Source organism: Suncus etruscus, chromosome 2 (assembly GCF_024139225.1).
Source record: "Suncus etruscus isolate mSunEtr1 chromosome 2, mSunEtr1.pri.cur, whole genome shotgun sequence".
NCBI classification, from domain to species: domain Eukaryota; kingdom Metazoa; phylum Chordata; class Mammalia; order Eulipotyphla; family Soricidae; genus Suncus; species Suncus etruscus.
This window is the reverse complement of record NC_064849.1, coordinates 133,196,645-133,223,722: the sequence shown is the minus strand read 5'-3', so window position 1 is coordinate 133,223,722 and position 27,078 is coordinate 133,196,645. Positions and strand designations below refer to the sequence as shown.

Sequence of the window (27,078 nt, the reverse complement as noted above, 5' to 3'; positions counted from 1 at the left end):
TCTGGGTTGCCCATATGCAAGGCAAGTGCCCTACCAGCTGTACTATTTCTCTGGCTCCTGTTCACTTACCTTTGAACTGATGAGCTGGAGAAGAATGAATTTCTCTAATTTTAGTCATACGAACAATTACAGCTAAAGAGATATTATCTCTTTTCCTAAGTCACCCTACCAAGAACCTTCTACCTATTAAGACATCTTTTTTTTGGTTTTTGTTTTTTGTTTTGTTGGGCCACACCCATTTGATGCTCAGGGGTTACTCCTGGCTAAGCGCTCAGAAATCACCCCTGGCTTGGGGGGACCATATGGGATGCCGGGGGATTGAACCACTGTCCTTCCTTGGCTAGCGCTTGCAAGGCAGACTAGACACCTTACCTCTAGCGCCACCTCACCAGCCCCTAAATTAAGACATCTTAAAATGCCAACTTAATGTAATTAAGTAATATTTATTTTACATCGAACAATTTTCAAAGAATACATTTATAAACCAACTAGATACTGATCTTATTGCATTACAAAAAATTTAGAGGCACAATTGAAGTATTCAAATAAATTGTGAGGACTGGAGGTGGGGATTATGGTCATTATCCACATAGTCTTTACTCACTTAAAGGCTCTGAGTTCAAGAGTCTTTACCATGAGGCAGTAGTGCACTTCATTTAGTAGGAATAAATCACATAAAATATATACTTTTATACAGAAAGTGTTCTTGTATCATCACTTTCAATTACTTATAAAAACTTCATTTTGAATTGCACAAAAGTTTCTCTTTAAAACTGATAACGCTCAGCAGACAGGGCTTAGAACTAAATCTTTATCTAAATAATTCATTACAAATAATTAGGTTGCCATTTCTTCATAGAAAAAAAATCTATGAAGAATTACATTATTTAAATGGTACATTTAAATGTTTTTATAGGAAAATAGGTTTACACATTTATCCTTAGTTATCTAACCATATTTTCTCCTTAAAACAGATCAGAGCAATTCTGAAGTTTTAAATCTGAGTACCTATACCACAGATGTGGAATTGTTTCTATTAATTCATTTTGTGTAGCATTCTACTGTAATACCAGGTTATCAGAAAGGCACATGGGTACATTCTTCAAAAAAGTTTTGGTCTTAAAAAAGATCACACATGTAGAAGCAGTGATTTCAATCATGTTAAAAAAATATTAAACAATTCATTTCCCAACTCCGATGACACCAAAGCCATGTACGTTCTGTAGGCACTTCACTTTCCATAGAATTTCCTGTTTAGCAGGTATATGAGGAGGTTTACATTAACTTTAACCTTATCAAACATTTTCATTACAGCTACTCCTTCATACTGCATCTGAAGTAAATCCTGAAATGATAAGAACGCCACAAAATCAAACAGTCAGCATTTCTCACATTTTAAGAACATTCTATCAGAATTTGTTGGCCAAAGCAAGATTCCTTTGCCTTAACAACCCCAGTGAGCGTTCTCAGAGTTTGGGTTGTACTAGAATCACCTGGATAAAAATATTGAGGGGTTCAAACATGAGCAGCTAGGCCCAATATCCAGGAACTTCTGATTTTGCAGCTCTAGGATGGGACCCTAATATCTACATTTGAATATGTTCTCAAGTGGTATCACTTGTTGTTGGTATAGGTACCATACTTTGGCATCAATGAGCTACATGACAGGGTATAAGATTTTCAAATAACAGTAACAATGGAATGAGGGGATCTGGGTAGACGGTACATTGGATAGGGCACTTAGTGGCTAATCCAGGTTCGATTTTTGACTCCTTCATGATCCCCCCAAGACTGCCAGCAATGATCTGTGAGCAGAAAGCAGGAGTACTGCTAGGTAGCCTACTCTCTCAAACATACAAACAAAAAGAATAAGAAAGGAAAACAAACAAAAAATTGAAATGGGGACTGGAGCGGTGGCACAAGCGGTAGGGCATTTGCCTTGCATGCACTAACCAAGGATGGACCGCGGTTTGATCCCCAGCATCCCATACGGTCCCCCAAATGAGGAGCAATTTCTGAGTGCATAGCCAGGAGTAACCCCTCAGAGTCCCCCCCCCAAAAAATTGAAATGATGGTCGGAAGATAGTACAGGCCTTAAAGCACATGCCTAGCAAGCACTATACCCAATGCAATGGTCCCTGGTAGCACGTGGTCTTTTGAGCATCACAGGTATGATTCTGGAAGCTCCTAAGTACCACTGATTATGTCCCTAGATGTCCCCAAGCATTGCAGGGATAGACGGGGTAATACCCAGCGTTACATGTCCTGAAAGGCAGCATATCTTCTGGCCCTTGAACTGAACCTCTAGAGCTCCATTTGGGAGGCTCCTCCCTCAACAGAAAGGAATGAAAGAGAGCATTATCATTAAATTAGTAATGATTAGATTATTATACTTTCAATTATGTTTTTGTGGGAGCAGTTCACACCCAGTGGTGCTTGGGGACCCCACTGACATGTTGGGGGTAGCAGGGATCAAACCCAGGATCTCCCACATGCAAGACATATTGCTCTGCTACTTATGCTACATCCTTAACTGCTAAGTTCTCATTTCATAATGGAAACATTAAAAACATTTCGGTTTTTTTTTTTTTTTTTTTTTTGGCCACAACTGTGATGCTCAGGAGTTAATCCTGGCTATGCACTCAGAAATCAGCCCTGGCTTAGGGGACCATATGAGATGCCGGGAGATCGAACCGCAGTCCTTCCTAGGTAAGTGTGTGCAAAGCAAACACCCTACCACATTAAGACCACAGTCGCTGTGATCCACTTTGTATTGTCAGGATCTACTCTACTCCTGAGAGTGAGGCAGTGGGGCAGAGAGAACAAGAGTGCAGGAGCTGCCTCTCCCCCATAGGCTCTCTGACCCTCAATTCTGCATCTGAATATGGGGCATGTCCCTGCCCTGGAACCCTTGATCAACTGTGAACACTGTGTGTTGGAGTTTCTTCATGTAAGTCATGCTCTCATGTTAGCACAGGGCTTAGAGCTCCTGATTCAGCCATATCCTACTTTTCACCAAGGGTCAAGGAGAGATGAAGGACATGTGAGGAGGGACCTCACTTAATCCTCTCAGGTCTTAATCTTGCCTTGTTCCTAGGCCTTTACTTGTACCAGGGTCAGGCTACCACCATTGTCTTTGATTATTCATGTAATAATACAGTTGTCTGAATGTCCTATGTATAAATGGGAATCTGATAAAGCTGAAAGTCCTATGTACAGGACTGATGTGTGTTCAAGGACAATGTGAAGTGCGAATCCTAATGCTGGCCCAATCCTGAGAAAAGGAATGAGGGAAGTTTGGTATTTGCCTGAATGTTCTAAAAAAACGTTTCAGAATGAATTCTCATGCTTCTCTCCCGGTCACTCATGGTTCACCTGTTGGGTCTCTATTGATTGACCCTGAGCAATTTGCTTTTTGGCAGCCAAATTATGCATCTTTACCACTGGCAGAGAACTACCACTCAGCTAGCTGCATCACCGTAACCAGTTCTTTTCTCTTTCTGTACTTACCCACAGCAACTTAAAAACTTTTAGTAAAATCCTGGACACAGTGAGTAACATTTAGAGTAACTTAGAAATCAATACAACTAATTAAATTATGCTATCCATAATTACATATATTATTTACTTTTCCTTCTCTGAATGTTATGCTCCATTATCTCAATGTCCTTATCTTATGCACTAGTGTGTCCATATTGCTTTTTAAGCTATAAGGCATGCTCGACAGAAAAGAGGAACTTTGGTATCTGCTCCCTGCATGGGGAGGAAATTTCAGGGCTCTCTCAGGGATAGAACAGGCAGTGAGACTGGCTCTGTGCTATTACCCAGGGCTTCTCCAGATGGCTCACACAAAATATCTGGAAAATGGGCCCGGAGAGATAGCACAGCGGCGTTTGCCTTGCAAGCAGCCCATCCAGGACCAAAGGTGGTTGGTTTGAATCCCGGTGTCCCATATGGTCCCCCGTGCCTGCCAGGAGCTATTTCTGAGCAGACAGCCAGGAGTAACCCCTGAGCACCGCCGGGTGTGGCCCAAAAAACCAAAAAAAAAAAATCTGGAAAATATCAGCATGCACAATACCTAGAAACCATCTCATCAGTCTTTGGGGTCCCCAGGGTTTTGTTTCTGTTTACAAACACATGGAAACCCTACTTTCTCTGAATCTCAATCCTGTGCTAAGTTAGGAGCACAGGAATTTAAACTTGGTGGTTGCTTCCCTGACAGTTTTTGACATGGAGATCTCTTCAAGTGTGTTTAGCTTAAATATGGTTCCCTTGACTAAACAGCAGTGCTTATAGCTGAAAAGACTAGTTTTCTTTTTTAGGTATCTGTTTTGCATATACTGTCTTTCAATTTTATGATTCTGAGCACTAGCAAGTAGATTTAATGAACTCTTGGAAAAATAATTCTTGGAAAGAGAAAGAGAATCGGGGCCGGAGAGATAGCATGGAGGTAAGGCATTTGCCTTTCATGCAGAAGGTCATCGGTTCGAATCCCGGCGTCCCATATGGTCCCTCGTGCCTGCCAGGAGCAATTTCTGAGCCAGGATCCAGGAATAACCCCTGAGCACTGCCGGGTGTGACCCAAAAACCACAAAAAGAAAAAAAAAGAAGAAAGAGAATCAAGAGATACAGGCCACACAGTCTTAGAAAGATATGTAAATTCTTTATATATATATATATATATATATATATATTTTTTTTTTTTTTTTTTTTTTTTTTTTTTTTTGGTTTTTGGGCCACACCCGGCGATGCTCAGGGGTGACTCCTGGCTGTCTGCTCAGAAATAGCTCCTGGCAGGCACGGGGGACCATATGGGACACCGGGATTCGAACCAACCACCTTTGGTCCTGGATCGGCTGCTTGCAAGGCAAACGCGGCTGTGCTCTCTCTCCGGGCCCCTTTTCTTATATTTTTATTTTTATTTATTTTTGATTTTTCAGGTCACACCCGTTTGATGCTCAGGGGTTGCTCCTGGCAAAGCGGTCAGAAATTGCTCCTGGCTTGGGGGACCATATGGGACACTGGGGGATCGAACCACGGTCCTTCCTTGGCTAGCGCTTGCAAGGCAGACACCTTACTTCTAGTGCCACCTCGCCAGCCCCAGATATGTAAATTCTTAAGGAAATACTTTACTCTGTTCTTGATAGTTCTGAATGCCTTTTGGGGGGATGGGATTGGGGACAAGGCAAGGTGGGGTTATTTGGAGCCACTCCTGATGCAGTGCTCAGGGGACCTGTGGTGCTAGGAATGGATCTTGGTTCCAACCTCATCAACCTCCTCCCTGATCCCCAAATGCTTTTGGATTATTTTCATTAAAATTCAAAATGGGAAATAAGGCTTAGAAAAAAATGGCCACTATGGCTTACTATACAAAAACATTTTAGGTTCAAGTAATTCGTAAAAATCAGAGTTTACAAACAATTGTTGGCTTACTAGGAGTGCTTTGGTCGTCTGTTAAAATTCTTAGTTGTGGGGCCAGAACGATAGCATAGCAGTAGGGACTTTGTCCTGGCTAACCCAGGACAGGATTGACTCTGGGTTCAATCCCTGGTGTCCCATATGGTCCCCTGAGCCAGGAGCAATTTCTGAGCACATAGCCAGGAGGAACCTCTGAGCATCACCTAGTGTGACCCCCTCAAAAAATTCTTAGTTGTCATGAATACAAACCAGGGAACCTCAGGAGGACTGAAACAGTAAATTCCTGCCCAACCCCTGCAAATCTGCAGAAATTTCAACTTACCTGAATATTTAGTTGCACTTTTTCCATATCTACACCTAGAACTTTTGATGTAACATCAAAGATGCCCACATCTTCAGTAGGTATGATGTCCAATGTAACATTTTTAAACCTAATGGAAAGAGAAAGCCATTCACAGATGGATCTACAAATACACATTTAAAGTTGGAAGTGATGAATGGAACTGTGATCACCATTCTTGGCTAAAAGTAGGCTTAATGACTTGCCATCTGTTTTCTTCTATAAGTTGGAAAAAGTGTGAGTCCTTGCACAAGAGAATTAAAAACTGTCTTCTACTGCTGCCAGGCCTGTTGAGTATTCCTGATAATTTTGTTTGTATTTGGGCCACATCCTGTGGTATTCAGGGCTTAACCCTAACTCAGTGCTCAAGGATCATTCCTTGATTGGACTTGGGGCCCTAGGATGTGATGGGGATCAAACCTATGTCAGCTGCATGCAAGGCAAGTGCCCTACCCTTTGTACTATCTCTTTCTCCTCCCCCGTGATAGCTTTTAAGGAGAAATTAAAGAGGAAGGATTTTCTTCTAGAAAATGCTGTTAGGAGGAGATTTGAGAGGCTCAGGGAATAGAAGCCACATTTTTTGTTGGCAGGCAAGAGGTGTGGAGGCAAGCATATTATGAACCCTGCTCCTTTGAGACTAAGGTCAAAGGAGCCAATAGCCACAGCTCCAGGTCCCTTTAACTGGGAGAACCTCTGTCACCTGGTGTGTGGCTGCTTACACCCACATATACTCCTAGCATCATGACTAAGGAGCTCAGTCTAGGGGCAAGCATATGTTCTGTGGCTCTGATATGAAAAGGCCCCGGTTTTGCAATTCTAACTATATCTTATTCATCCAGAATCTGAAGACAGTCTGCTTTCCGTCCTCACAGCTGCAGCCAAAGCTTTCAGAGAGAAGAGGGAAGTTGACAAATCTGAAGTTGCTGGACAAGCTCTGAGAAACAGTTACAGCTCCCCCACCCCCAAGCCTGGAGATTACAATAAATGTATTTCCCCTGACAGCTGTAATCTAGGGTAAGCCCTAAAGGCCAAACAAAGCTGTCTTCAAAGGACATAACAGGAAACGGGAGCCACGTGAGTCAGCTCTGTGTGTTTTGAAGACATGTGCACCAGCAGCAGATTCCAGGTGGCACTCACTGGTTTATCTGCAAATCGTCAATGTCCAGGAGAACGCCCTTCTCATGCAGCTTTGCTGCAGTGTATCTCACTGGCTTTGCTCTCTTTGGTCCTTTAAGTTCTTCTCTTCCTTCCAGTTTAATTGATCTTCTAGAAGCTCTGATGAATAAGAACCAATTATGTGCATTAGACAGAAAAAAACCCCAAGTGTTTATAGCTGTGCAATAAATAACACTGAATATGCAGTTTCTGAGTCGCTGATTAAAGGGGATAATGTTCCCTTATTGAACCTCATGACTAGGTAATGCTCTGGGGTTACTCCTGGTTATGTGCTCAGAAATTGCTCCTGGCTTGGGGGACCATATGGGATGCCAGGGGATCAAACTGTGGTCAATCCTGGGTCAGCAAGGCAAATGCCCTATTGCTGTGCTATCTCTCTGGCCCCAGCTAGGAATGGTTTCTGAGTGCATAGCCAGGAGTAACCCATGAGTGCTGCCGGGTGTAGCTGAAAAACGAACAAACAAAAGAAATGAATACATTCCCTTGCTATGATATTATTCCTATGTCATTATTTCCTTTTTTTTTTTTTTTTTTTTTTTTTTTAGTTTTTGGGCCACATCCAGTGACGCTCAGGGGTTACTTTTGGCTATGCACTCAGAAGTCACACCTGGCTTGGGGGACCATATGGGACGCCAGGGGATTGAACCACATTCCGTCCTAGCCTAGCGCTGGCAAGGCAGACACCTTACCTCTAGCGCCACTGCCCCAACTGACACAAGTAACTACCACAACTTAAAAAATGCTATGAATGGGCCCGGAGAGATAGCACAGCGGCGTTTGCCTTGCAAGCAGCCGATCCAGGACCAAAGGTGGTTGGTTCGAATCCCGGTGTCCCATATGGTCCCTAGTGCCTGCCAGGAGCTATTTCTGAGCAGACAGCCAGGAGTAACCCCTGAGCACCGCCAGGTGTGGCCCAAAAACCAAAAAAAATTAAAAAAAAAATGCTACGAATTAGTTGCAATAAGTGTAAACAAACAAGCAAACAAAAATAAAAACCAACAACCAAATAAACCAAACCACAAAACAAACCCTAATACTCATGTCTACTGAGAGTGAGCCTGACTAATTTTTCCTCCCAGAAGAGAAGTAATTTACAGTTAAAAGCAAAAATGCTGAAATTCAGAAATGTGGATGACAAGATGGCAAGGCCTGCAAAGTCTTGGGTTCCATCTCTGCATTCCATGTCTCCTGGTAGGCCATCTGATAATAGCTTGTAGTAAATTTTTTTTATTAAAACACAAAACAAACTACAGAACTAGTGAACCAAGATAAAGTTATTTTCTTTCATTGATTTTGCTGTGATTGATGCAATTGATTTTTTCATTTCCTATTGTCTGAGCACAAATTGTATTGAAAATACTGTATAATTGAACACAAAATTTAAGTGCATAATTAAAATTTGATTAATATTGACTGAATCTAGTGATACAAATAATTACCAGCAAATAATGTCCATTAAAAATTTCTATCTTGTATATAAAAATCTATAACATAAATAAAAATGGGCCAATAGATGTGCCAACTTTTGTCTTTTGCATCAATAATGATTTTTAAAAACTACTGGGAAGTTTAAGATCATTCAGCTACAATTAGCAAATAGCTGGCTTGTCTAACATTACCAAGTGTCAAAAGCATTATTATAAACATTTAAAATAATGGTAGATTTTATTTTTGTATGGTAATTTAAAAATGCCTTCCAGTGAAAAAGACAAGAACGAGTGCTACTTATAACACAACAGGGCAACTTTTAAATCTTTCATTCTAATAATGTTGGGGAATTTAAGAGTTTCTAAATTTATCTCTGGCTCGTTTTTTAGTGATAAAGTCAAAAAATTTGCTACAAACTAAAATAGGAGACGAATTACTACCCTTTTTAGAAATCACCTGCATCGAATGAAAGGAAATGATTTTTAACTTACTTTCTGTTTAAGTTATCTACACAAGTCTTTATGTAGGTATCATAATAATTAATTTGGTCTTCAAAAAATGATGATTTCTCATCAAGTGCCTTAAGGGTCTGCTGAAGTTTTACCAACTCTGCTTTCCGAAGCTTCCGATGAATTCTCTGATTTCGAATATCCTACAACAAGGAGGTGATGGATTAGTTAATCAGTAGTTTGCTTTATGATATTGCTGACTGAAGACATGACAAGTATCAAGTGTTAAATCACTTTTGTTGAAGAGTTTATCTGAGTCACCTTTATTTAATCTCACCCCAAAGTTTACCTGTTTTTTCATTTCAAAATTAGAAAGAATCCCCACTTTACAATGGGAGAGAGGCTAAGATCTCTCTCTCTCTCTCTTTTTGACAAAAACAAGCATTTTTAGAATAACCATATCATTAATTTAGGTAACATGTAGTATAAACAGGGCACAAGAAAGACTTAGAAGAAACTCACTTTTTCTTTTATTTGTTCTTTTGGGTCACACTTGGCGGCGCTCAGGGGTTACTATTGGCTCTGTGCTAAGAAATCACCCCTAGCAGGCTTGGGGGGACCATCTGGGATTCTGGGATTCAAACTACTGTCTGTCCTGGATTGGCTGCATGCAAGGCAAATGCCCTATTGCTGTGCTATCTCTCCGGCCCTAGAGAAACGCACTTTCTTCAGAATATTTTCCAGCTGGGGCAGCAGTCATGGACATGCCTTGACTGTATCAAGTCCTGGATCTGAACCCAGTACCGCAGAGACAAAACAAACTTATGTCTCAGAACATACTTTAAATAGGTTCTCAAGAGTAACTGAGGGGCCTGAATGATAGTACTACAAAGAGAGTGTTTGCCTTGCATGCGGCCAACCTTGGTTTGATCCCTGGCATCCCATATGGTTCATAGAACCTGACAGGAGTGATTTCTGAATGCAGAGCAAGGAATAACCCTTGAGCATGCCAGGTGTGGCTTCAAAACAAAAATAAAATATAAAGGAGTAATGAAAAGATTCAGCACAGATACTATTACTTGGATTTAATAAAATAGAATTCTTGGAAAATGGAAGTTGGTCAAGTTCCCTTGCAGCTTAAATGGACTATGCTATATGCTATACTCAAATTTAGATACAAGCTTAATTTTTAAAAAATGATATTAAATGTTACCTATGAAAATGTCTCATTTAAGAAAACTGCTTTTTAATATTTTTCCTTTGTAGACAAATTCAAAACCAATCTTGGAGGACAAATGTAAGGAAACTGATTAAAGAAATAGAATCTTCATGATATTTTTTACATTCTGTTTCTGAGGCAAAAGCATCAATTTCTCTACAATACAGTCCCAACTGCTTTCCATCCCAGTGTTATATGAAGAAATGTTAATTCTCTTGAGTGACCCAAGCACAGAAAGGTAAGCATGTCAGAACAGATTCTAATTTTCCATGGAGATGAAAAGAAGTGAATTTCCCTTGTAAAAGGTAAGAACATTTTTTCTTCCTGATTTCTATAGCTAACCTGTGTACAAAGAGTGAAATGTCCTTTTAACCCAAAAATATACTTCCTTATCCTTGGCAAACAGATCTTGCCCATTTCCTGCTATGTTTCCTTATACTAATTTGAGCTTCTTTTCTCAGGAAGTCTCTCAACTGTAAAAATATGGGATGAGAAAACAGAGACTAAACTTTTAAGTCTGAACTGCATTATGCTAAACTACTTCGAGGTAAAATCTCAGGGACACCAAATGATCATGTCAATAGCAGGTCTAAGCACAAATGATCTGAATGACAAATAACCTCTGGAGAATTATTTGAAAGCACCAAAACCAGCAGCACAGCTTAGAGGCATAGAAGAAAACTGTCTATTACATTTTCCAAGCATTTATTTCTGGTGTGTATCAACTCTGAAGGGGGAAGTTGTGATAATTTGCTACTGAAAGGCATCAAATACTCGAAGACCTTTCCAAATCTGTAATATTGAAGAGGGCAGGTACCATAGCATATGAAACTATGAACCCCTTCCAGAGTGCCCAGCAAGTAGCCAGTGATTAACATGTCACTAAGTTAAGAAGAAAGAAAATACTATTTCCAGAAACCTTGGCAATTTCATTGAGAAGGTCTTGGTATTTATTTTTGGATGACACGATTCCATTCTGTTCCAGTGTCCGAAGATTCCTCTGGATTTTCCTCTTCTTCTGTTCCAGGGGCAGCTGTGTGTCTGTAACTATTGCCTGGTTGTTCTTAATTTCTTCCGGGGCCTTGGAATCTAAAATGGCACGGCTCACCATGTCTTTGGAGTGTTCGAGTTCCTGCAAGGGGAAGGTCAGAAGTTGATTTTTCTCTGCTTTCTTAATTTTACAGATTCAGAAGTTGTTTGAAGTTAACATCCAAACTAAAGAAGTGCAAACGAGAGGTCAGAGACCAGAATCAGAGTGGTCTTGGTAGGGTTTGAAGTAGGTCTTTGGGAAAGAATGACTTCATCATTTGGAGAAACATGGCAGATCTAATTAAGGCAATATTCTTTTTATTTTTGTGGGGGCACGGTTTGGACCATAACTGGCGGTGCTCAGGGGTTACTCCTGGCTCTTCCCTCAGAAATCACTCCTGGTAGGCTCAGGGGACCATATGGGATGCTGGGAATTAAACTTAGGTCCATCCTGGGTCAGCTTCGTGCAAGGCAAACATCCTATCTCTGTGCTATTGCTCCAGCCCAGCCCAACATAATATTCTTGATATCTACTTTGCTGCCAATGGGATATATTATGTTTTTTATTTGTTCTGGCCACATCGAATTGTGCTCAGGACTTATTGTTGGTGGGGCTCAGGTGGTGCTGGGGAAAATATTCAGGTCAGTTGCATCCATAGCAAGCACTTAACCTACTATACTATCTCTCTGGCCCAATAAATTAGTTAGGGTCGGAAACCAACACTCTGTAATATACTGATGGAAGGATTGCAATTCCCAAAGAGGCCAATTAAAAGGAGGAAATTAAAGCAAATGATTCTTTGAAACATGATTCTGAACATGTATCCTCTCACACATGAGCCAAATTTTATGGAAATTCAAAAGACATGAAAGTAGAGGCTAAATAGGGCACTTCTCTTGCAAGCGGCTGACTAAGATTTTATCCCTGGCACTCTAGACTATCCCTTGATTCCCACCGGGAGTGATCCCTGAGTGCAGAACCCTGAGTAAGCCCTAAGCACTGCTGGATGCAATTCACCCCCTCTCCAGTGGCCCACTTCCCAAAACAGACAGTGAAAGAAGTCAGAGAAGTTTGTTCTGACAAAGGTACTATTTTCAAACAAAACGACTGCAAGGTTTGAACCAAAGAAAGAATATTTTAGCATATAGAGAGATTAATGATTTAACCCTTTTATTGTTCTAGACAGCTGTGGGACTAAGTTTCAGAATGCATGATCTATTACGCACAAAATGGGCAGTTCAATATGATGAACATAAAAACAGACCAGGTTAGCAACAAGGACATCAGAGTCAATCTTATACACACTTACCATGTATCAGATATTCTACCACTGACCATACTTTTAACTCATTTAGTTCTAACCTTTGAGTTGGGTACTATTATTGTTCTCATTTTAGAGCTCAGGCAAATATTTCTGTGATTCAGTTATGAGGTACAGAGCCAAAGATGGTCTTACAAGTCTGTATTTTAAGTAATTAGACTACATTTGGAGGGAAAATAAAATATTTAATGGGAACTAAAGGTTTGGTGCTAAATTAGGAGTATTTTCACTCATATTATTTAAAAATACCCACTCATTAACAAATAATATATTTTTATTTTATATTCTTTTTCTAAACATCGCAACAAAATAATTTCCTAGCAGCCAATTATGGAAGATTCCGGAAACTGGAGAGTTAGTACAGGGAGTAAGATGCCTGCCTGGCCACCCAGGTTTTGTCCTTGCAACCACATGATTCTGCCTGAGCACTTCCAGAAGTGGTCCCTGAACACAGAATGAGGAATAAAACCCTGAACACAGCCAGGCCCCATCCCCCAAACAAAAACTAAAACAACAACAATAATAAAAAAAAAAAAAAAGAGGAAATATTCAGGAAAATGATGAGTAGCTCTGCTAAGAAGAATGAATCATGTACTTTTGGTAACTAGGAAGTGACAATCTGTTTTACATTTTTTTTTTTTTGAGAGGGTCACTCTCCAAGACACTGGGCTAAATGGGGACAGCAGTTCATTGAGAGAACCCAGTGATGAGGTGCTGCTCATTACTTGTTTATTTTGCAGTATTTGGGGTCCCAGGTACACCGCTGAAGTGCTCAGGGATTGAACTGGGGTTGGCCACATGCAAGCTATATGCCTTAACCCTCTACTGAATAGCAATTTTTTGTCCTAAAGCAAGTGATATTAAAACTAAATTGAGAAGAAACTCAACAAGGGTGCATTTAAAATATGCTGATTAAAATTTTATTGCAAAACTAGTTTTAGTATTACTTATATCAGAATAAAAATGTTTTGAACCCAAAATATTTGGTTCTGAAGAATTTAAGAACAGTTGGGAATATTGTTTCTTCAAGGCTGAAAATATACAAGTTAGAAAAGGCATTTTTCTATATCCTGTTGCCATGAACTCTTTTTCTTGACTATCCATCCATTCACTAAGATAAAGTTTATGATGAACAGTCTGAGAATTACAAAGTACAGATCTTTCTCTTCAGTTCACATGTGGTACTACTTGCTTTACCTCCTTTTTACTGATACTCCAGATGGATTTTCAGCTCACCAGAGTGAAAGATAAAACTTCTGTACTTCCTGTTTGGGTTTCATTTTACTTCTCTGAGATAATAGCCAACATCTGGCTCTAAGAACCATTAAGAAAATAAATGCCAATCTATTATACTGTTGATATCCAAAGACTCAATTACCTGTTGTTCAGTTGCTGGTGTCTCTAAAATATCCATCAGTGTAACCCCTGGCTGGTTCCGGATCACGTCAATAATCAACTTTTTGGTCCTGACAAAACAAAGAGATTTTCAAACTGTGAGACTCAGGCTTAAATCCCTGCTTCTCTTGAGGAAGGTGTGTGTGCATATACAGAAAGGAAGCTTTTCCAAGAGAATCGCCTAAAATCAAAGTCTTGCAGAAAGTCCCATTTGCTCTAAGGTTCCTGGAAGCTTTGAGTGTTTGGTCATGTTTGATCATGTTTGATGATATTTGGTTTTGCATGCTTAATACAGTAGAAGTTTCCTGTTGCTATCATAGACACTGGGAGCCTTAAGATCCCTTATTTAAATTCTTTTGCTTCTTTTTAAGATTGAGGACTTCTTTTTGGTATGTGGGAGGGACAAGTACTATGGGGATGGGAGAGGGATGAACCCAGTGGTGTTTAGGGGCTACCCCAGGCTCTGTACTTAGGAGTCACACCTGGAGGTTCTGGGGGACCATATATGGTACTGGGATTTGAACAAGTGTTGCTGCAGCAACCACATGGTAGACTAGTGATTTTATTACCTCTCTGGACCCTTCAGTCTCCTTTGCTACTTTAATAACACATTTCTGAGCATGTTGCACCCAATATATGAAGCCTTTAGGAGTCAGAGCAAATCTCATCCTTGCTGTTCCAAGGAACTTCTAAGCTTCCAAGGAAGCTTCTAGAAGTGTTCTTGGGCACTTGGGACAAGTGTTCTTGGGGGATGGCAGCTGATGAACAATGGCAGCTGAAAGCAGGGTGCTCACAAACCTAGTTAGTGGGGGAGCTAAGACAGACCTCTGGGATCCTTGTTCTTAGAAGGTGGAAATGCTGAACTGTATGAATTTTTCAGATACATTCTAGATAGAAACTGGCCACTCTTCTTCCACAGTAAAGATTCAGACATGTGGGACCGGAGGTAAGGCATTTGCCTTGCATGCAGAAAGACAGTAGTTTGAATCCCAGCATCCCATATGGTCCCCTGAGCCTGCCGGCAGTGATTTCTTAGCGTAGAGCCAGGAGTAACCCCTGAGCAATGCTGGGTGTGGACCCCCCCCCCAAAAAAAAAAAAGATTCAAACATGTAATTATGCAAAAAGATGGCAACATCTGCTTACTTTTTAAATATTTATTTTTTTGGGCCACATTTGGCTATGCTCAGGATTTACTACTGATGGCATTTGGGGACCATGTGAGGTGCCAAGGATCCAACGTGGGCAGGCTGTATGCAAGGCAAGCACCCTGCATTCTGTTCTCTTTCTCTCTCTGGTCTCAACATTTGCTCATTTGTACACAAGTGCTAATACTATCCCTAGATTCTTTGCCTCAATAGGGTACAAGTACTCTCAAGTGTGAAGCTTGACTTTTGTTTTTGGGTCACACCTGAAAGTGTTTCTGGCTTGGAGCTATACCTTGTGGTGCTGAGAGCTCACTCTCAGCATTGGAAGACCATCAAGGTTGCCATGGAGCAAACTAGAGTCAGTCACATGTAAGACAAATGCCCTAACCAATGTACTATCACTCCAGCCCCTGGACATGTCACGTTTTTTGTACCTTCATTACTAAGATTCACCCTCAATTCTTTCCAAGGTGTAACACACTAGCACTACCTGGTACATTTCTTTCTAACATAATAACAGGAAATATTCACACCTCATGAAAGTTTAAAAGTGAAACAAAATGTGGTTTCCATGTTGAAACCTAAGGCCGATTGCTCCCAGCTGTCAGAGGACAACCTCCTGCAAAGTTGATTTCCCATCTGCTAGTTTTGGAAAATAAGATAAAACTCAGAAGAACCTCGTGAAAAATGATTTTTCTCATTTCCTATTTACTGCAAATCTGTCTGAGAAGAATGACTGGTAACACTTCCTCTTGAAATGGACCCTTCACAGCTGAGACTCTAAGGCTATTTGGAATCCAAAGTTTCACTTCAGAGTCTGTGCTGCTGTTTACACCTCACTCTTGCCTCATGGGACTTCAGCCTGTCATGTTAGTAAATATAGTCAATAGGAACATGCAGTAAAATAGCTCTGGAGGATTTAAAAAGCGTAAACACAGTGACTTTTAGTTTCATTTGTGATAATATTCTAGGAACTACTTATACTATAGGCTTCCAGGAAACTCCCAGCTGGTCTTCGTTAGAGAGTCTATCTAATGGCCAAAATGACTAGGTCACTAAACAGTACCCCATCAGGGACAAAGAATGTTGACTTGTTCCAGGGCTGTTGAAGATGAACTGCCTACACAATCTCTCCTTCATGGAATCCAGTGTCAGAGGTCTCTCCCAGACAGCATACATATAAGGAATGACTGAGTTTCCTACAGGGACTTACCTCCCCTACTTCCTCATGATAAGTTGAGAGCTTAAGAAATTGGAGAACCCAGGTCAAATAAGGGCTCCTGGGGCTTGGAATAAAAGAATAAATGATGGAAGGGAGGAAAAGATAGAAGGAAGAAAAGGAAAAGATGAAAATCTGTCTGGGGAGACCTTCCCTGGGACAACACACATGAGAAGCATCTCCCTCTTCATGACCACTGAAATGTCTCATGGCAGTCAGAGGCCACAGGGGGCAAGGGAGACCTTAGAACAGTGCAAGTCCACTTTGAGCCATGAGGCAATTGTGAAACACACTGGAATGTGTTTCATACAACAGTGCAGGCATGACTGTTAATGACAAGTCCCCTTGCAATGACAGCATTTGGCTCTACTGGACTAGATAAACCAGGCCATCAGATTAATTTCACTCATTTCTTTGCTGTTGCTGCAATGTGAGGGAGGGAACCTAGGGCCTCACACACGCAAGGTATATACTCTACCACTGAGCCACATCCCAGCCCCTACCTTTTGAAAATGTGACTCCTAGAAATTGTAAAAGTCTGTGTAGGACCCCTGTTAACTTTTCTCTAGGCATTTTGGAACATTCACTCATCAATGGGATGTTTACTATGGGGTCTGTCTCTCACTGATGCTGGACTCCAGCACTGGGAGGCGGGAGGATACAAGCCCACACTGCTTTTGCAAGAAGCAACTAAGATTTAAGAGGTTTGATGGTTAGAGAATTACATTCCACTTTCTAGAGTGGCATAACCTAGTGAAATTCCCTTGCTATCTCACAGAGCAGCAGAGGAGCCTGAACTCAATAGTTCCAGTTCTGCTTGTACTCATTTCTTTTTTCGAAGAGAAACACCTCAGTTTCTTAAGCTTCTTAAGAGCATTTAAAGAATTTCTTTATAGTCTGCTCACACACATCAGTGACCTAATCTATGTCTCCTCCCCTGCCCCATGCCAACACCACATTCTAGAGATAATCTGACCTGCTAGGTCAGTAACTAGGTGAGTACATTGGTCCAGCATTGTTCAAATAATAGTTAAGACTGACCACACCAAGAACCCAATGGTACTTGAAGAATAGGAATCAAATTATGAGAAAGAATAAGTGGGGGAAAGGAGGGTCTCGGGTTGTCTTGGGGGGCAAAAGAACCTGCTTTAGAAGTATAGTCACTAGTTCACTTCCTGCTGCTGGCTCCATGTGCTGGAGTGTTGCACATGGAAACAGCTTCACAAGAGAACATGTATCATTGACACATTGCAGTCAGGTGTGTGCAAGCACAACTATAATGTGACACCATCCCTGCCCACCAAATCATAACAGAAAAAAAATGGGGGGAATAATATCAGCAACTTTATATGTCCAAGTTATTTAAATCTCACTGTGAGAAATGACACATGGCCTGTTCACTGCTGTGGCGCCTGTTAGTGTCTACTTAACTTGCTCATGCTAAAAAATATTGCTGAGCCACCAACTCCAGCTTACAAAGTGGACAAAGGAATCAGGGATTGTGAAAGCTATGAGAGCCTTCCAGCTGTGTAAAATCCAGGACTGTGAATGCTATGGGATCCTTCCAGCTATTTAATACTTAAGAACACGATCCTGCATTTTTAGCTCTAGACATCATCTCACACCTTGGGTACTGAGTGCTGGTGCAGTTTTGGATCCCCAAAGCAAGCTTTCCTTCAGCTGAAATGATGGATGCTTAAACTAAACCATGTGAGGGAAAAAAATTCTCCAGAGATGACAACGTAAGCACTCAGACAGCTAAATCTGATTAGACACTACAAATATTAAATTCTACTTAAATACACATACTTTCAGAACAAAACAAGCTTAATAAAGGTCACAGGGGCACATATTTAAGCTGAATCATAGGCAATAGTGAGAGATTTACAATGGCATCCATCTTTGCAATTTATCATGTGTTAACACCAGATTTCTTTTCTTCTTCCTTCTCCCTACATCTTCTTGTGCCCCATTTATGGGGAGTAAACTCAGGGTTAGGTGACTTGCTAGTGTTCTATGGCACACAAGTGACAAATGAAGGCTGTAAGCCAGGTCTTCTGGGCTCTATGCATGGAGGTCACTCCTAGTGGTGGCTCAGGAAACCATACAGTGCATGGGTTTCCTGACGTGAAGCATGTGCTTTGGCCTATCAAGATTATCTCCCACGGTGCTCAGGGGTTACTCCTGGCTCTATGCTCAGAAATTGTTCCTGGCAGCACAGGGGACCATATGGGATGCTGGGATTCAAACCACCGCTCTTCTGCATGAAAGGCAAATGCCTTACCTCCATGCTATCGCTCCAGACCCCCCACGATGTGTTTGTAAAATACCACTATGCAGGGCTGGAGAGATAGCACAGAGGTAGAGCATTTGCCTTGTACAAGACAGACCCAGGATGGACAGTGATTTGATAGCCCACATTCCATATGGTCCCCCAAGCCAGCCAGGAGTGATTTCTGAGTGCAGAGCCAGGAGAAACCCCTGAGTGCTGCCGGTGTGACAAAAACAAACCATTATGCTTGGTAGCATTGGCAAATGCCAATGGCCTAAATGTACTGACTGTAACTAGAAATAGAAATAAATACTTTTTCCTACTCAAATATCTGACCTCCTGTACCTTGTACCCATCCATCATCCTTTAGCTCCAAAGGCAGCCTTTGCACTGAGGCAGTCACATCCTCCTACAATTATTGTTGCTTGTTCTCAGGTTCCAAAGAGGACAGAGGGCCAGGACACTGCCTTGATGGGCAGTAAAACCTGGTGACCATGAGCAAATGCAACTGGAAACAGTGCTTATCTCTGGATAAACATCTAGGGAGAATTTAGTATTTCCATATAACAAAATATTACTTAGCCCAAAATATCACGCTTGCTAAGAAATGCCACACAGAGCACATCACTTAATGAAGGAGGCTGTTTGTATTAAAGTGGCAAGTTCAGAGAGACAGAAAGCATACAAGTGTCTACCCTGGTCTGGGGAGAGATGCTGAAGGAAGTATAATTCTGGGGTGATGAAAATGTTCTGCAGGTAGATATGATTGCTCAAAAATCTGAGTGTATAAATGTCATTGATAGACATAATCTTTTTTGTTATTGTTGTTTCTGGGCCATACCTAGTGGCACTCTATATATTCAGAAATCAATACTGGCAGACTCGGGGGATCATATGGGATGCCAGGGATCAAATCCTGGCTTGCTGCTTGCAAGGCAAACACCCTACCACTGTACTATCACTCCAGCCCTGAAGGACATTTATTTTTTATTTTGGGTCACACCCAGCAGCACTCAGGGGTTACTCCTGGCTTTGTGCTCAGAAATCACTCCTGGCAGGCATGGTGGACCATATGGCATGCTGGGATTCAAACCACCATTTGTCCTAAAACAGCTGTGTGTAAGGCAAACGCCCTACTGCTGTACTCTCTCTCCAGCCCTTAAAGGACATAATTTAAAAGTTTAAAATGGAAGGTGGGAGGGAAAGAGTTTGGTGGCAGAGCACCTTGTCTTGCAGGCATGAGACCATGAGTTTTATCCCCAGCATCACTCTACATGCACTGAGTCTGTTTGGGATCCGTTATACCGAAATGACAGTGTGTCATCTCCAGTGCAGCACAACCAATTGTGACCCTGGCAAGCACCACAACCAAAATGTGTATGAGCACCACTCCTGGAGAATACATTCATAAGCAGAACTAAATGCATAGACCCTGGTGAGTACCACAACCAAATTGTGTCTCTAGATCACTACAACAACAGAAAAAAGGAAATTTACCATTTTTAACCTCTTATGGTTTATAATTCCTTTTCTTTCCACATCAATAGTCTTGATGAAAAATGATAGTATTTTCAAGGCGGAGTAGAGGACAGAAAGTGGACTATAAAGAAATCAAAGCTGGTAAATGCATCCAGTTCAGTTTAATAGGAAAAAGGCTAATAAACCACGATACCCCATACATTATATGGATGTGGCTTTCATAGGAACAGTTTATTCCACAAACTCAGTGGTGCAAAGGATTTTCTCATCATCTCTGGATGCTTCTGACAAACAGCCACATCCTTCAATGACCTTCACAGATTCAGAAAACCCATTTCTTGAAGAAAAGGCATTAAATCACTCCAAAGAAATGAAATAACTAGATGGCTGTTTATAATATAAAAAAGTTGCTATGATATTTAATTTCCTCTCAAATTACAAGGTTTTTTTACCCTTTGACTTTATGTTTGATGGTTAGCGAGAATATCTTTTAATATTTAGATTTCTAGGAATGAAGGATTTGAGATTAGCCCAGTTTAAGATGAACAAATAATCGAAGACATGTACTTAGAAAGCCCAGACTTACTGTTTCAAAAGGTTTTGGTTATCCATGGCTTCATTATCCCCTAAATCATACTTGCTTGTCAAGAAAAGAGAGATCTCTGTCTTTAGGAGTTGAGTAAGTGTATTTGCTTTGTTAGGATCACTGGGGTCAATGGCTCCTTCCCCTGTGGAGAAAAGTATCATTAATCTCTTCTGAAGGTAGGCAGCAAGGAAACAAGCAGCTAACAGGGAATGATAAAGGTTTGTGGCAGTTAGGCCTAGTGGTTGGCTTGGAAACTGTGGCCTTCAAAACAAAAATAGTCTTACGTGCTTAAGAGGCTTTTTGATTTTAAATAGCATGGGAGATCCAAAGTTATTGAAAGATAGAGAAATGGTAGCAAGAGAAATCCTCAAACAACAGTAAGGAATTTCTAATACATTTATTTATTATTTTTATCCTTGATGTTAGGGCCACAATTGGTGATGCTCAGGAGCAATTTCTGGCTCTGGGCTCAGGAGACCATACATAAGATGGGTATTAAACTAAGGTTGCTTATATTATGTAAGACATTACACAACCTATGCTAGCTCTCCAGTACTAAGATCTGGTTAATGATGACTTGTTTCTTTATGATAAAGGTTGATGTGCTCAGAAGCTAACATTTAAGAGTATGAAATAGTTTTACATTCCAATATACTATGAATTACAGACCCCTTAAGGCTGACAAGAACAAGTGAATATCCTTTAAGAAAAAACTTTAGGGGTATGTAGGGCACTTGCTTTGTATGTGTCTAACCTGCATACAATCTCTGGCACCACAGATAGTCCCCCCCAAGTACTACCAGGAGTAATCCCTGAGTACAGGGCCAGGAGTAAGTCCTAAACACAGTCAGGGGTAAGCTCCCTTCCCTAAATATAAATTAAAAAAATTTAATATTAAATTAAAAAAAAATCCAATCCACTGACAATTAAATGTAAACCGGAGGTTAAGTAGAAGGAACCAGCTCTTACCAAAAAATGATTCTACATTTGGGACATCACCCAGTGACCCAAGCAGCTCATTCAGGGGGTCATTTTTTTCAGGTGCAATGGCATCCTGGTGTTCCAGCAGGAGCTTAGAGAGAAAGCAGAGAGAGAAGAGTAAATTCTCATCAACAACTATATTTACACAGCTCCCATTACATTCCAGCTTTTTACGAGAATATTTTTTTTCCAATATCACTTGAAGCAAATCTGACCTTCAAAGTTGAATAACACAGTTTTGTGTGATACACTCTTTTTTTCTCTTTATCAACTCTTTTTTCTTTATTTTCATTTTAAAATTTTTGTTTATGGCCCACAACTGGAGGTGATCAGAGGTTATTCCTGAGGACCATTATAGGATGGTAGGAATCAAACCAGGTTGGTTGCATGCAAGGCAAGTGCCCTTTCCTTATTCTATAATTATAAAGTCTTGATTCTGCCTTTTCCCTTTACTTTTAATCTTTAGTAAAGAAGTCAGTTATATGTTTATTGTTCTTTTGTTGTCTTTGGGCTACATCCAGTGGTGCTTTACCATTTCTTTTTCTTTTCTTTTTTAAAGAAGTTTATCTTTTCCCTTTTGGGCCACACCTGTTGGTGTTCAAGACTGACTGTTGGTCTCCTTGATCTGCACTCAGGAATCAGTACACTGGTGGATTCAGGAGACCAAATATAAGATGCTAGAGCTTCTCTGACTTGGGAGGTCTAGAGTTCATTTCTCTTGTCATTAGAATTTTGCTTGGAGCAGCAAAGGTTCAAGGTATACTTAAAAAGGTTAAATTTTTTTTAAAACCTACCTTTTCCAGATAGTAACGTCCAACTGGACTGAAAAACAAAACAAAGCAAACATACACAGAGAAGGCCAGAGAGTTCAACAGGCTGAACACATACTTTGCATTCAGGAGGCCTGGTACCACACATTTCTCCAAATATTACTGGGAGTGACCATTGAACAATGAGACAGGAGTAGCCCCTGAGCACTCCTTGGTGTGTCCCCTCCAAAAATAAAAGCTGAAAATAAACCATACATACATAAAACCTTTCCATACTGAGGATTTCTCTTTTGACATACAAAGCTTGAACAGCCTAGATCAGAGTCTTTCCCAACTCCAGGCAAATGGTCCTTCCCATAGGGTACTTAAAACTCCCTAATGGTTGATGGGGGAAATGGCTGCATTGGAACCAGATGGAGACATTCATACACACCCCAGACTGTAAGCCATCTGCCTCTTAGAAACAGGGTTTTCCAGACAAACATGCAATTCTCAAAAGGTGGCTATTGTTGTTAGTGGTGGTGGTGGGGTGGGGGATCCTCCTCTTTTCTAATCCTGAACATCCTGTTTATTCCCTCTCTTTGTCAAAACTTTAGGACAGAGAGAAAACTGCCAGGAAACCAGAGTGGATTCTTAAAAGTGGGAGGGACAGCGACGCTGAAAGAGGACTGGGTTTGGGGACAAAATTGTAGGACCAGTACATTCAGAGCCTAACTTTGTAAAAGGGATCGTGTAAAAAGTAAACTTACCCTGTTGGGGGTAAAAGGACTTTAAAAGTCAGGGAATAAATGGGGCCATAGAGATAGTATACTGCTTGCTTTGTATGTGGTCAACTCAGGTTCGAGTCTTAGTACCCCACATCGTCCCCTGAGTCTTCCAAAGAGTGATCCTTGAGTGCAAAGCCAGGAGTAAGTCCAGAATATAGCTGTGAATACAGGAGTGAGCCCAAAATGAGCCTGGCAGACCCCACACTTTTCCCATGGGTCTGCTGCCAAGATCCTCCCCAGTCCTACTTACTGAATGTGTGTTGATGATTTCTTCAATTGAAATATAAATGACGGGTTTGCTGACTGTCACCATATCTGTGTATTTATCCATATTAAATTTTTCTTCTGGCTCAGGGACGTCACATGCCTCTATGAAATATTTCCTAATAAAGGAAGGAGAAGAAAAAGAAAGCCTAAAAGAGTCCAACTTAAGAACAGGCAACTTCATTGAAATAGTGGGGAAACCTTGAACCATGACAAGCACTTTGTCCACTCCAAAGCTCAGGGCACTGTTAGGCCTCTTGCAGGCCAGCTCTGGACTATAAAGTCTGGGCCTGGGGGTGGGAGAGATGGGATAGGTTACACTTTGGGCATGGTGACCCAACAGTACTGCTTCCAGTACGGGCCCCAGGCTCTTAAGTCAGTGACTCAAGGTAATCAAATTACTGGTAGGTCATAAAAAAATGTGATTATTTTGAAAAGAAAAAAAAAAAAATGACCCCCTGACATTCAAACAAAAATGTCAAGGCTAATGATCCTTGATCTAAGAATCAAGTCTTTTATTTAAGAGAAAATAACTCAAAAAGCAGTCATCAGAGTTGCAATACCCTAATAACCATTCAGAGCTCTTTTGTCCAATTGGATGAAAAATTTCCATTAGGGGCCAGGGATATGGCTTAAGGGCTGAAGCACATGCTTTTTATAAAGGAGCTCTGGCACCCCATGGTTCCTCAAGCACCACTGGAAGTAACCCCCAAAGCACAGTGATGGTAGCCCCCACTATCCCAATACCACTGATGAGATACGCAAACCCCAAAATGAAAAAACTGAATTAAGCCTAGTATATTCTTTTTTTGTTTTGTTTTATTTTTGGGTCATTTCTGCTGGGGCTGTGATGCTCAATAGTTACTCCTGGCTCTGCACTCAGGAATTATTTCTGGAGGGCTCAGAGGACCATCTGGGATGCCAGGGATTGAACCAGGTTGTCTGCAAGCAAGGTGAGTGCCCTACCCACTGTACTATCTCTCTGACTCCAAGTCTACTGTACTTTTATTGATATGATTCAACTTGAAACATGGCTTAAGTTACACACACACACACACATACACACACACACATTCCTCATTCCCTTAGTACAGACTCTTAAAAGACTCTCAAAACTATTTTAGTGCTGGAGAGATAGTACAATTTGCCTTGCATGCTGCTGACCTTAGTGTGATAATATGCCACCATATGGTCCCCCCTGAGATCAGAGCTGGGAACAGGCCCCTCAGCCACCCATGCTCTCACAGTCTACTATTTTAAATACTAGTCAATCTTGACAGCTCAAGAAAGCCAAGTGTGCTAAGATCATAGTTTAGGAAGCACCTTTCCTTTTCATAGGAGACATTTTGTTAATTCTATAAAGATGTAAATGCTTCTTTTTGTTTGTTTTTCTTGTTTTTTTTTGTTTTTTGTTTTTGTTTTTTTGTTTTTTTGTTTTTTTTTTGGGCCATACCCAGTGATGCCCAGGGATTACTCCTAGATATTTGCTCAGAAATCGCTCCTGGTTTGGGAGACCATATGGATGCCGTGGGACTGAATCATGTTCTGTCCTAGGTTAGAGCATGCAAGACTTGTGCCACTTGTGCCACTGCTCTGGCCCCTGTAAATGCTTCTTATGCCTAAAATCACCCTGGGCAAGTGTCCCCTTGTGCTTCCACAGGCCAACACACCAGAAATGATGTTCACTTGCCAGCCCAAGGCCAGAACAGATGCCACAGAAAGAATGTTCAAGATGGGAGAGGGGTCTGCCCACATGACACTGGTCTTCTTATACTCATAATTTGGTTGTTTTTTATGTTTTTTATTTTAATGAGGTTTTCTAGTTTTATGGTGCTAAGGAACATAAAGTAGAAACGTAAATGAAAGTGAAAAGGTAATTTAAGCGGAAGTGAAAGACTCATTTTTATTTCTTTTTAAATAAGAGTTGAGACCATCCAAGGTTGCTAAGAATAACCTGAGAAGAAAAGGAAGTAGAGGGATGTTCTAATAGCAAGCAGCATTTCTTTTTAAGTCATAATCATGAGAGGTGACTTATAATGTTCTACTTTGGCAATATGTACATTATTAATACAAAAAAACCAAACAAAAAAGACAAAAGAATAGCAAATTGGCCAGAGAAATTGTACAGTGGGTAGTACAGCTGCCTTACATGTTGCCAACCAGGGGGGCGGGTGTTTGATCTCTGGCACTCCATCTGGTTCCCCAGGCACAGTCAGGAGCAACCCAGGAACATTTTGGGTGTGGTCCAAAATAAACACTCCCTCCCCCACCAAAAAAAAAAAAAAGAAAAAGAAAAATGATCAGTTTTTTTGAAATGGTCACATGTATGTTCTATAGCTGTGGATAAGAGAATAAAAAGCTGTGATGATGAAGCTCCCTCCCAGAGCCTTGGGTTGAGTGGCTTTTCCCATGAGGTGACTTTCTAACCCCTAAGGAATGATTAACCACAGTACAGGAAGTAGAAAGACAACAGTAGGACACGTCTCAGCAGGGGAAGGTTCAAGAACAAAACTGAGCATCTTTACAATCTGCAACAGATGATAAAAGCTGAGTTCTCTCCAGACCTTTCAAAACCAACCATTTAATTTCCTACCATTGTTTCAGTACATAAGTGATTGTTTTTCTTTTTCCTGATTGGACAAATTCATAAAACTAAATAAAAAATAAACTGTACCCCTCTTTTAAGTTCACCAAAAGAAGAATATAGCTAACATGATTTAATTCTACAGTCTCCAGAAGGCTTCATTACTCTTCATTCAAAAGGAAGAGTAAACATTTCATTGTGCCAGCAGCGAAAACCATATATTTGAGGGGAGACCTTAATGTAACAGGTTGCGGGAACACCAAACAGAAGTAACCTAGATTATTAGTACAGAACCAAGATATGGGAACAGCCCAAAGATTCAACTATAGATGAATAGATCAAGCAACTGTGGTATATATACACAGTGGAATACTATAAAGCTATAAAAATGACTAAAGTCATATGTGAATAGAAATAGAGTGTCATCTGGCTATTTTATTTGATATTTCTCTTTGTATAAATGTGGTGTCCCAATTCCTTTCTCCCTTTCCTCTCTCAAAAGGAGGTGGAGAGCCTCTAGAAGGACTCAGCCATTTTCAGCTTATTCAAGTTTTACCCCATTTTATTGCTTGTTTGGTACCAAGACCAAACGGTTGTATGATCATTAAGTAGTAAGCTAGTTACAGAGGGGACCACTTATTCTGTGGCCTGGGGGTGAGGATGGTGGATATGGGATCCAGAATGGGAACAGGGGTGGAGGGAGGATAGGTTTGGTGATGGGAATTCCCCTTATTCAATGTTAATATGTACCTAAAATATTACTGTGAAATATATGTAAGTCACTATGATCAAAATAAAAATTATGTATATTAAAAAAAAAGAAATAGAGTGTCATACTGAGTGAAGTAGCAGAAGAAAAGGAATAGATTTAAAGATACACAATAAGAGAGTGACCAAAAAAAAAAAGGCCAAAAGCACAGAACTGGAGAGTTGGTACACAGCACTGAGTTTGGGTGGGGGTGGGATTAAAAGGGAGGGCTTTTGGGACCTTGGTGGAGGAAGTAATCTGGCCACGTTGTGTTAGAATGGTGTATGAATGCATCATGAAGTACCTTAATAAATATTAAACAAAGCCAACTCTTCCCTTCCTCCTCCTTTTCCCTCCAGTAGATGAAATGCCTGCAGCAGTTGGGCTTTAGGTCCTCCACAACAAACTCCAGCTCATAAAACACACTTTATGGGCTTCCTGAACTGTCAGAATGTACCATATTCTAATGAGTGATGATTTGGTAGA

General features: G+C 40.7%; 1 protein-coding gene across 1 annotated transcript in view; it reads right to left on the bottom strand.

Annotated features, from left to right (window-relative positions):
* Positions 1–423: 423 nt before the first annotated feature.
* IQGAP2 (IQ motif containing GTPase activating protein 2) overlaps positions 424–27,078 on the bottom strand; it is a 292,564-nt gene continuing 265,909 nt past the window's right edge. The window contains 9 exon segments of the mRNA XM_049766526.1: positions 424–1,345; positions 5,741–5,849; positions 6,896–7,033; positions 8,854–9,014; positions 10,950–11,162; positions 13,760–13,847; positions 20,479–20,620; positions 21,448–21,550; positions 23,247–23,379. Of these exon segments, the coding sequence (XP_049622483.1) occupies positions 1,232–1,345; positions 5,741–5,849; positions 6,896–7,033; positions 8,854–9,014; positions 10,950–11,162; positions 13,760–13,847; positions 20,479–20,620; positions 21,448–21,550; positions 23,247–23,379 (1,201 nt within the window). The 3' untranslated portion in view covers positions 424–1,231.